Source organism: Staurois parvus, unplaced genomic scaffold (genome assembly GCF_062004578.1).
Source record: "Staurois parvus isolate SC_StPar_1 unplaced genomic scaffold, SC_StPar_1.0 ptg000299l, whole genome shotgun sequence".
NCBI classification, from domain to species: Eukaryota; Metazoa; Chordata; class Amphibia; order Anura; family Ranidae; genus Staurois; species Staurois parvus.
Window position 1 is genome coordinate 15,583,210 of NW_028318095.1, and position 12,360 is coordinate 15,595,569.

Genomic DNA, 12,360 nt, shown 5'->3' on the forward strand with positions numbered 1-12,360 from the left:
TGAGATCAGGACAGAGAGGGACGCCTGAGATGAGGACAGAGAGAGACCCCAGGATAGAGAGACAGAGAGGAAGCCCTAAGATCAGGACAGAGAGAGACCCCTGGGATGAGGATAGAGAGGGACCCCAGGATAGAGAGACAGAGAGGGACCCCTGAGATAAGGACAGAGAGGGAACCCAGGATAGAGAGACAGAGAGGGACCCCAGGATGGAGAGACAGAGAGGGACCCCAGGATAGAGAGACAGAGAGGGACCCCTGAGATAAGGACAGAGAGGGACCCCAGGATAGACAGAGAGGGACCCCTGAGATAAGGACAGAGAGGGACCCCAGGATAGACAGAGAGGGACCCCTGAGATAAGGACAGAGAGGGACCCCAGGATAGACAGAGAGGGACCCCTGAGATAAGGACAGAGAGGGACCCCAGGATAGACAGAGAGGGACCCCTGAGATAAGGACAGTGGGGGACATCTACGATTAGAACAGTGAGGGGCCCCTGGGATGAGGATAGAGAGCCCGGTCCCAGTCTCATATGCCCCATGTAATGTGTTCTCCCTCCTCCATACAACCACATGCAGTTTGCAGAGCAGAGAACAGCCCTCAGCCCTGTGAAGTAGCCCAATCTGTCTGGAAAGTCGCCAAACTGGCATCCCCGGGGGACTGTAGGTCCGCCCACAGCTCTCCGCCCCCGGTTAACCCTCCACTCCCCGGCCAGCCCCGGCACACACAACTTGTTGCGGCGGTGAGCCGGAGGTCCGGACTGAAGGGGTTACAGGGAGTCCCTCCAGCGATCCGCAGATCCCGGCGCCGGAAGTCCTGTGCCTGCTGCAGCCTGCGCGCGCACGGGGATCTGCTGGGATCTGCTGGGTGATGTGACCGGAGTCCGGCAGATGGATCGGAGCTGAGCCCGGCCGGCGTGTGTGGAGGTGGCGGGGCCCCAGTATGCATTCACCTTGTCGGCGGCTGGGATGGAGATCGGGGGGATGGTGAGCAGGCAGATCGCGCTTCTCATTACAGGCTGCCTGCTACTCCGGGCTGCGGGGGCTCAGAACGGTGAGTGCCGGGCTGGCATTGTATGGAGGGGGGAGGGGATCTACTATACAGACCTGGTCCTGATCACTGGACTCCGCAACGGACCCTCCTCTCTGTCTTCTTACATTGTTTCTTCTTCTCTCCACTTTATACATTGTATACAAAGTACACCCCACCAGCATCTCTATATACACTGAGATGGGGGGCCTGGAGACCACTTTATACATTGTATACAAAGTACACCCCCACCAGCATCTGTATATACTGAGATGGGGGGCCTGGAGACCACTTTATACATTGTATACAAAGTACACCCCCACCAGCATCTGTATATACTGAGATGGGGGGCCTGGAGACCACTTTATACATTGTATACAAAGTACACCCCACCAGCATCTCTATATACACTGAGATGGGGGGCCTGGAGACCACTTTATACATTGTATACAAAGTACACCCCACCAGCATCTCTATATACACTGAGATGGGGGGCCTGGAGACCACTTTATACATTGTATACAAAGTACACCCCCACCAGCATCTGTATATACTGAGATGGGGGGCCTGGAGACCACTTTATACATTGTATACAAAGTACACCCCCACCAGCATCTGTATATACTGAGATGGGGGGCCTGGAGACCACTTTATACATTGTATACAAAGTACACCCCACCAGCATCTCTATATACACTGAGATGGGGGGCCTGGAGACCACTTTATACATTGTATACAAAGTACACCCCACCAGCATCTCTGTATACACTGAGATGGGGGGCCTGGAGACCACTTTATACATTGTATACAAAGTACACCCCCACCAGCATCTGTATATACTGAGATGGGGGGCCTGGAGACCACTTTATACATTGTATACAAAGTACACCCCCACCAGCATCTCTATATATACTGAGATGGGGGGCCTGGAGACCACTTTATACATTGTATACAAAGTACACCCCCACCAGCATCTGTATACACTGAGATGGGGGGCCTGGAGACCACTTTATACATTGTATACAAAGTACACCCCACCAGCATCTCTATATACTGAGATGGGGGGCCTGGAGAACACTTTATACATTGTATACAAAGTACACCCCCACCAGCATCTCTATATACTAATATGGGGGGCCTGGAGACCACTTTATACATTCTATACAAAGTACACCACCACCAGCATCTGTATATACACTGAGATGGGGGGCCTGGAGACCACTTTATACATTCTATACAAAGTACACCCCCACCAGCATCTGTATATACACTGAGATGGGGGGCCTGGAGACCACTTTATACATTGTATACAAAGTACACCCCCACCAGCATCTGTATATACTGAGATGGGGGGCCTGGAGACCACTTTATACATTGTATACAAAGTACACCCCCACCAGCATCTCTATATACTGAGATGGGGGGCCTGGAGACCACTTTATATGTTCTATACAAAGTACACCCCACCAGCATCTCTATATACTGAGATGGGGGGCCTGGAGACCACTTTATACGTTCTATACAAAGTACACCCCACCAGCATCTCTATACACTGAGATGGGGGGCCTGGAGACCACTTTATACATTGTATACAAAGTACACCTACCTACAGTACTACCATCATCATCTATATATATACCTTGTATACAAAGTACACCTACCTACAGTACTACCATCATCATCTCTATATACATTGTATACAAAGTACACCTACCTAAAGTACTACCATCATCATCTATATATATACCTTGTATACAAAGTACACCTACCTACAGTACTACCATCATCATCTCTATATACATTGTATACAAAGTACACCTACCTACAGTACTATCATCATCTCTATATACATTGTATCAAAGTACACCTACCTACAGTACTATCATCATCTCTATATACATTGTATCAAAGTACACCTACCTACAGTACTATCATCATCTCTATATACATTGTATACAAAGTACACCTACCTACAGTACTATCATCATCTCTATATACATTGTATCAAAGTACACCTACCTACAGTACTATCATCATTATCTCTATATACATTGTATACAAAGTACACCTACCTACAGTACTATCATCATCATCTCTATATACATTGTATACAAAGTACACCTACCTACAGTACTATCATCATCATCTCTATATACATTGTATACAAAGTACACCTACCTACAGTACTATCATCATCATCTCTATATACATTGTATACAAAGTACACCTATCTACAGTACTACCATCATCATCTCTATGTACACTGAGATCAGGAGACTTGAGGGGTGACAGGCTGATCGGAGGGCTGGAAACTATAATACACAGTCAGATCTCTGTTTTATTTTCTATATACACCTCTACATATATACATACCTACATACACATAAATATACATACATAGCCACCTACATATATACATACACACACACACGTATGTATGTGTGTGTAAAGACATATGTAGGTACACTTAAATAAATATATACATACACCTATAAATACACACAGGCACCTACATATATACATACCTACCTACATACACACGTGTTTATATTCTACATACATACACACATATAAACACATATTCAAATATACTTACCTACCTACGCACATATATATGTACACACCTACCTACATATATACCTATGTACTCACACACATATATGAAAATTCTTTATATATCTGCCAGGTGTCAGACTCCATAGCATTGGAGTTTTCTCCCTTTGAAAGGTTTGGTAGTCATTTCACGTTTAATCTTTTTTTTTCCCTTTTGGATTGTTGTATTTATGTTGCTCCAACAATTTGTACAGCACTTTACTCCTATTGTACATTCACATCAGTCCCTGCCCTCAAGGAGCTTACAATCTGTAAGGTCCCTAACTCTCATTCCTACACATACTAGGGCCAGTTTAGACAGCAGCAAGTAGTTCCAGCACATCCATGGAGTATATCTCTGTTTATTTCCATTGAAATCCTTTGTTGTGATATGCTGAGTTGTAGTGTAGTGCGTTCCTCTCGGGAGGTGTAGGACAAACAGTATCTTGTCCCTGTTCATCCATGGTACATACACATTAACCGGTCCGGAACATTTTTAAAGGTATCTTAAACATTTGTTATTACCAGTTTATATTTATTTTTGGAAATGGTTACTCCGTATATATTTTTCTTATTTCTTAGCCCAGGTTCAAAATGTATCTGCATTTTTCATACTTTTTTTTTGTGTGTTGTTATGCTTCATGCATTTTTGACCAACAACAAGCAATGTCTCCCGTCTGTCTAGGTGAGAGAAAAGTGTCAGAAACATGTCTGAAATGCATATACCAGCATTTGTAAATTATTCCAAATAAAGTCTATAGGGCCAAAGTTGCTTCAAGTCACACCAAAGGACAACATGCAGCGTTTCCAAGAACAGAAGAGAGGTGTCAACGGGGCTTATTCTGTTCTCCTCTTCATCACACTGCATGGCATCCTCTTCACGTCTTTTCTTTTAAACTGGCCATTCATTCTGCGAATTTCAGCTGGTTTCTGAGGAAGGAAGTCAATCATTCAACCTACTGTAGTCAAAGAAGCCAACCACCCGGCCGAGATTGCAGCGGCTGTGCGGGGGGTGCACCCGGCCGAGATTGCAGCGGCTGTGCGGGGGGTGCACCCGGCCGAGATTGCAGCGGCTGTGCGGGGGGTGCACCCGGCCGAGATTGCAGCGGCTGTGCGGGGGGTGCACCCGGCCGAGATTGCAGCGGCTGTGCGGGGGGTGCACCCGGCCGAGATTGCAGCGGCTGTGCGGGGGGTGCACCCGGCCGAGATTGCAGCGGCTGTGCGGGGGGTGCACCCGGCCGAGATTGCAGCGGCTGTGCGGGGGGTGCACCCGGCCGAGATTGCAGCGGCTGTGCGGGGGGTGCACCCGGCCGAGATTGCAGCGGCTGTGCGGGGGGTGCACCCGGCCGAGATTGCAGCGGCTGTGCGGGGGGTGCACCCGGCCGAGATTGCAGCGGCTGTGCGGGGGGTGCACCCGGCCGAGATTGCAGCGGCTGTGCGGGGGGTGCACCCGGCCGAGATTGCAGCGGCTGTGCGGGGGGTGCACCCGGCCGAGATTGCAGCGGCTGTGCGGGGGGTGCACCCGGCCGAGATTGCAGCGGCTGTGCGGGGGGTGCACCCGGCCGAGATTGCAGCGGCTGTGCGGGGGGTGCACCCGGCCGAGATCGCAGCGGCTGTGCGGGGGGTGCACCCGGCCGAGATCGCAGCGGCTGTGAGGGGGAACCCTGCCGAGATCGCAGCAGCTGTGAGGGGGTGAACCCTGCTGAGATCGCAGTGGGGATGTTGACAACTATTGGGACTGGCAGTCACAATACAATAGCTACAGCAGGAAATCTGTTTATACGTGCTGTATAAGGTTGATCGTTTAATCAGTTTTGGGGTTTTTTCTCTTTATTGATGCAGGCTGAATGAAAGACACCTATGAGAGTATGTTCGGTTTATTCCTTATTCTGTTATCACTCTCCATGGCTCCCTAGTCCCTGTTTTTTTTTTTTTTTTCTTTTTTTTTTTATAACAGTTCCCAGTTTCCTGGATTTTCAATGCGAACATCTGCATCATCCAATCCCTCCTCTCTCTGCATGCTACATTTCATTTTTATTATCTATTAGCATCCTTTTGGGAGTTGAAGGTAATGTTTATTGCTAAGCTGGCAATTATATTGTGGAAAAAAATTCAATTTCTATGTGTCATGCTAGCCTGTATAGTGCTACGTGATCATCTGCAGTCGAGTCATTATTCCCACTTTGCTCACCGGCAACATGACAATGGAAATATTTAGAAAATCAAATAAAGTGAATCTGAGGTTCTGTGTGACTTATATATTTAATTAGTGTGAATATATGATTGCTCCCCCCTTCCCCCCGCGGTCCATGTCTTATCACCTACCTGGCTTCATGTATTGCAGGGTTCCGTGCACATTTCTGCATTTCCACCTGAACGCTTGTCATTTGGGTGATGATTGGCTGCTTTGTAGCCTGCAGGACCTTTTTCCAGGGTATTGATCAGCCTTGTCCTGGTGTGAACCAGTGTGTGTGATGCGAGTCGAGCATACTCTGAATCCATGTGTATATCGTGATTTAATTAAATTGGAGTTGTTTCTGTTTATCATCATCCTGAGGATGTACAATTATAACCGTGTTCCAGCTATCTCGGTCTTTTAGTATCTGCTTATTGGTGAGTTTAGAAGACGTTGAGCTTGGCAGAGATATGTTGTCATAATCCATGCTATAGTACCACAGGACCCTGATGTAATTATATTGGACCGCGTTCATATAGAAAATCAGACTATTCAAATGAGCCTGTACGGGGCTATTTTTTTGTATACGTTTGGGTACAGTTGTATCTCAGCCTTTGTAAACCAACCAGACCCTAAAATATAGAATAAAAGGGGGATGTGCGCAAAGAGTATTGCATCTTCCTCCGTACAGAACACAATGCAGGCATGTAGGTGGCACATTAGGAGGAAGAGCCGTTCTACTTGACTTGCTTGCTGTCATGGGCTCTGGAGCATCCCCGTAGAGGTTTGGTTTGTTTTTTTGTTTTTTGGTGCAAAAATAAAGAATCCATCAAGACTGTTTTGTATCTGAAATATTCTTACACCCCGGTCACATCATACCCTACTTTGAAATTTCAAAGTCAGGGGACATGCCGATTTCAGGTGTGGTTTGCAAGACATCTGATACAGATGTCTATGCAAATCGCACCAAAAGTAATGCATGTACTACTTTAGAAATTAGTGCGGCTCCGACCAAGTTGGAACCGTACCGATATGATCGCTCTAATAGCGGACAATAGGCTACAATTTGTATGCAATTTCGTAGTCGCATGGCATTCAAATCGCATGCCAATTTGCATCCAATATGAATCCAATGGGTCTTACTGCTGTTAAATGATATATGGGTCTAAATATTGATTTTCCAAGAGAAATGAGATGTTCTTGTATGTGCTTCTCCTGTTGCCAGGGTTTAAGTACACTGCAGCTGATCAACTCACATTTACAAGCTGTTCAGCGTTTATTTTTCAGCAGCCCCTGAACTCACCCTATTGCTTTCCTATGTGTCCATGTACACATCTTCGTTTACAGTCGTTTTTTTGAACGCAACAAACTTGCGTTCAGACGTCGATTTTATCAGCGTTTCAAATGCAAAACGCTTGTAAACGTGGCAAATCGCGTCTCTAAGCGTTTGTGTTTGAAATTTTTTTTTTTTAACTCTTCCAGTTCCCAATGCTGTCCAGAGCCTTTTTTTTATCCTGAAAAATGCATGCAAAGAGTTTTCAAGGTGCTCAGATAGACAAAACACTGAACACAGGATGTTCCCACCAAGCTTGTCACACATTGTAATGACCAATTCACACCTCAGACCTCTCCCAGCCTTGGAAACAAAAGATAAAGATCAAATTCCTCATGGAGACCCCTTGCCAGGTGACCTTAATGACTCACTCCACCAGACACCTTCCCACCCTTGGAAACAAAAGAAATGTTAATGAGCAACTCATGCCCACCTGCTGTATCTGCTTCTACTGTGTGTATTTCCCTGAAACAGTCTGAAATAGTTAATAATTTATCACTTTTCAGTGCATTCTGGGCATTTGGGAGGTTCTCCTGTGCTTATCTTTAAAAAACGCTTCTAAACGCAAACGCACATAAATGCGTTATGCAAACGCAGCTAAACAGACGTTTTTTAACCTACATTTTCCAGCAGTCAGTTTCCATTGTTCAGAAACATCCCGTGTATATGGGGCCTTACTGAGAAGCCATGTCTTTGCACTGAACCTCTACAGATCAGCAGTGCTAGGAATGCATCTGGGTAGCTCATTGGCTAACACCACTCAGAGCACCTCAGCTTTCTTCAGCAAGGCGCAACCTGGCCTTGGAAACTAGGTGCAGCTCTTTTAGATTGCTATTGCCTTGAAGCTCCTTAGTGTTTTCATGACTCTTGGCAGTTAGTGGTTTTGGGGGTCATTTACAGCAGCAGTGGGAGGGGGGGGGGGGGGGTAAAACCATGTGGCTGAGCTGTGTTTTTACCACCAAGCAACCACTTCTGCTTTAGCTGCAAAGGCAGCAGCTGGGGGTGTACACACACCATGATGCTTTGTAGCTATATCAGGATTTATACCCCCTGTCGCATTCGGCAGGCACTACATACAAATGAATAGGGCTGGCTGCAAACCCTCTAGCCGTGGTTTCAGCGCAGTAGTGTTGCATTTAGGGGGGTAAAGCATGCAGTGGAGAAGCAACATATCGCCTCCATACCACCTGTCAAATGCCCTTGAAAAGTGATCTGAGCACAGGCACTGGCATTCACATTCATTAGGTGCGATGTCAAATTGCACCGGGCACTTAAGAATTGACTGGAATTCTTGTTACATTGTCACAAAATATCTTACTCTGAATATACACTCACTGGCCACTTTATTAGGTACACCTGTTCAATTGCTTGGTCACACAAATTGCTAATCAGCCAATCTCATGGCAGCAACTCAATGCATTTAGGCATCTAGACATAGTAAAGACAATTTGCTGAAGTTCAAACCGAGCATCAGAATGGGGAAGAAAGGGGATTTAAGTGACTTTGAATGTGGCATGGTTGTTGGTGCCAGACGGGCCGGTCTGAGTATTTAAATAACTGCTGATCTACTGGGATTTTCATGCACAACCATCTCTAGGGTTTACAGAGAATGGTCCAAAAAAAGAGAAAATATCCAGTGAGCGGCAGTTGTGTGGACGAAAATGCCTTGTTGATGTCAGAGGAGAATGAGCAGACTGGTTCGAGATGATAGAGAGGCAACAGTAATTAAAATAACCACTTGTTACAACCAAAGTATGCAGCATGCTTTCTCTGAATGCACAACACATTGAACCTTGAAGCAGATGGGCTACAGCAGCAGAGGACCACTCTGGGTGCCACTCCTGTCAGCTAATAACAGGAAACGGAGGCTACAATCCGAGCAGGCTCCCCAAAATTGGACAATAGAAGATTGGAAAAACGTTGCCTGGTCTGATGAGTCTCGATTTCAGCTGCGACATTCAGATGGTAGGGTCAGAATTTGGTGTAAACAACATGAAATCATGGATCCATTCTGCCTAGTATCAATGGTTCAGACTGGTGGTGGTGTAATGGTGTGGGGGAGATTTTCTTGTCACTAGTAAGGTGTATCTAATAAAGTGACCGGTGAGTGTATATAGTGAACAGGTTGGAGCTGTACATGTAGTACCTTTCACTTTATCCTCCATGACAGCCCAAAGATGAGAGATTACCATTTACTCATTGCAATAAGCAGAACATTTAAAAGGCCCTGTCCTACGATACTTCTCAGAAGTCTCATTGAGGCTAGGCTTTTGGTATTGCGGGTGTGCGACAATCACAGGTATACCCACACCTGCAACCATCCACAGCCTTTACAGACGCACGGGGGACTGCCATTCATTCTTAATGGCACATCTAAACATCTAAAACCACCATGAATTATCAGATCTGCTCAAAAAGCACATGGTGCAGAAGCACCATACGATTTCCTGGCTGCTGCCTATTAAAAAATGGTGCAGAAACCTTTTCCCTGCATGAAATGCAGGCATGGCAACCTATTCAAATGAATGGGCTGTCATGTCCGAGCAAATGCAGCCCGCAGAGCCGCAATAGTGAGAACCTAGCCTAAGGGATTTGCTGTGCTCTCCTCTATACATAAGGCCTCAATGCACACAGAACATTTATCAACTCTCCTGGAAACCTTTCCTACTGGCAGCAGCGTTTTGGCAGAAAAAAAGTGAGTAAACGCATTTAGGCGCATCAAGCACTTGGGCTTTAATTCATTTAATTGGCCAGAATAATAAATTATTCTGGCCATTTAAATGAATTAACGCTCAAGCTCTAAACGCATAGCGCTTAGGCGCGTTGACATTTGTTTATAGGTGTCAAGCATTTTTTATGCTGAAATGCCGCTGCTTTTGAACACCCTGACAGTGGGTTTTATTTTTTGGCCTCTAAACTCCCCTGCCTTTAATCACTTCCCATCCGGCCCATGTATATAAACGGCCGGACAGTGGCAGTGCAGGGGCAGCATGCCGTTTATAAACAGCCGCCGCCATTTTGGACTGTGCGGCGCTCCCTGGGAGCGCGCAACACCGCGATCCGGCGCCCACTGTGTCCGGACACCGATTGTTGTACAGGACCTCTGTGTGAGGTCCCGATCATGTGATCACTGGTTGGCCAATCAGTGATCACATGGATAGTACCGGTAATAAGCAAGATATCACTTCTGACATCATTGCTTACTACTTGTGAAGTCTATGAATGATCACAGAGGTCACATGGTACAAGGCTATTCACAACAGCCTTGTACCATGTGACAAGCTGTGACCAATCACAGCTCACACAGTATTTTTCAATGGCTACAAGAATGCAGCCAGAGAGAAGGAGAAATGATTACAGCCTTTATGGGTGTAAAAAAAAAAAAAAAAAATCTTCATCACCCCCCACAAGTAGTACAGTGTCACTATGGTGACACTGTACTGCTTGAGTGACTGTATGTTAAAAAAACAAAAAAAAAAAAAACAAACAAATAATAATATAAAAAAATAAACCAAAAATGTTTTGAAAAATGATAATTTTTGGTTATAAACTAATTTGAGTTTTTTTTTTTTTACTAAAAAGATAACTGAATAAATTTTGGCCAAGATTTATGAAGAAAGCTTATTTGCAAAATATTTTAAGAAAAACACTTTTTTTCAAAATTTTTGGACTTTTTCATTTATATAGCAAAAAAAATTAAAATCCCAGTAGTGAATAAATACCACCAAAATAAAGTTTTATCTGTCTCCAAAAAGAGCTAAAAAAAATTCATATGGGTACAGTGTTGCATGACCGCTCAATTGTCATTCAAAGTGTGACAGCGCTGAAAGCTGAAAAGTGTCCGGACTGGAAGTGTTTAAACTCCTCTAAATGTTTGTGTGCATGGACACATAGGCTAACATGCAGGGGCGTTTAGAGGCAGAAAATAAAAACCTGCCGGGTACCCCTAGGAGCAGCTGAAAAAGCATCCAGTGTACATGAGGCCTAAGGCTCCGTTCACACCAATGCGTTTTTAATGCTTTTTGCAGAAACGCACTACAGTCCATTTAACATACAGCAAAGCCCTCCTGTGCTTAGAAAGGAAGTTTGCCCTAATGTAAAGCTGCCAACACTCTAAACTGATACCCAAACAGTGTATAGAAATAATGGAAAATAGTGCAGTGCTTCTCCCAATAATTCAAATAAATAAATATGTGTACATACATAATGCAGTGCCAAAAACAATGTGCCACGGTCACCTAGGTGACCTCAAAACGTGATATCCACAACTAAAAAACAATAAAAAAGACCCTTACGGAAAAGGGATAAAAAACAAATCGGTGATATGTGCCAAATGTGACCACACTCGAAAACACATATGAACACACTAAATAGTGATAGTCCATATTAAAAATAGGTGCTGAATATGCTCATGCAACGTGCAAATGGTGTTGTAAAATCTGTGACCGTGTCAGCACACTTCTTCCACTGTGGCTACAATGCCTCCTCACCTCCTTCCGGTGACCCCAAGGGGCCAAAAAGCCTTCAGGATTACCCTGGATCCTTTACAATCCTGGCTGGTACCAATCCCCCTGTAGTTGGTCTCCTACAAGTTTCCAGGTCTATTTTCCATTATTAGTCCATTTAACATGGTTTCCTATGGAACATGTTCACATCTAAGCTCTTTTGAGCTGCTGCATTCTTTAAAAGGGTCAGGGACTTTTTTAAAAGCAAAATGGTACAATAGATTTCAATGGAGAATCTGCTGAAATGCATGGTAGTGTGTTTTTGTTGCGTTTTGTATTTTTATTCTGCCCAGCAAAAAAACAAATTCCACTTAAAAAAAAAAAAAAAAAAAGCTGAACAAAACATGGTAAAAACGCAAAACGAACTGCAACAAAAGACAAAAAGGCAAACTGCATAGGTGTGAACAGAGCCTAAAACTCTGCTGTGGCCTGTGATGGAGGATGAAATGAAGAATTGTGCTTCCTGATGACTGGCCTTTCTGGGGTCCTCTAGTTCTTTCTGTACCAATTGAATTGTGCATTCTTTAGAATGCTGAGAAGGTAATCATTTATAAACAATCCATCAGACAATATTGGTTTTGCTCTTTCTGTAATATGTACAGTCAGGTCCATAAATATTGGGACATCGACACAATTCTAACATTTTTGGCTCTATACACCACCACAATGGATTTGAAATAAAACGAACAAGATGTGCTTTAACTGCAGACTGTCAGCTTTAATTTGAGG

At 44.7% G+C, this 12,360-nt stretch overlaps 1 protein-coding gene across 2 annotated transcripts in view; it reads left to right on the plus strand.

Annotated features, from left to right (window-relative positions):
* The first annotated feature begins 719 nt into the window (after positions 1-719).
* Positions 720-12,360, plus strand: part of DCBLD2 (discoidin, CUB and LCCL domain containing 2) — a 141,264-nt gene continuing 129,623 nt past the window's right edge. For both annotated transcript variants that reach the window (XM_089682952.1, XM_089682953.1), the window contains exon 1: positions 720-1,049. In XM_089682952.1, the coding sequence (XP_089539078.1) occupies positions 965-1,049 (85 nt within the window). In that variant the 5' untranslated portion in view covers positions 720-964. The remainder of the gene's footprint in view (positions 1,050-12,360) is intronic.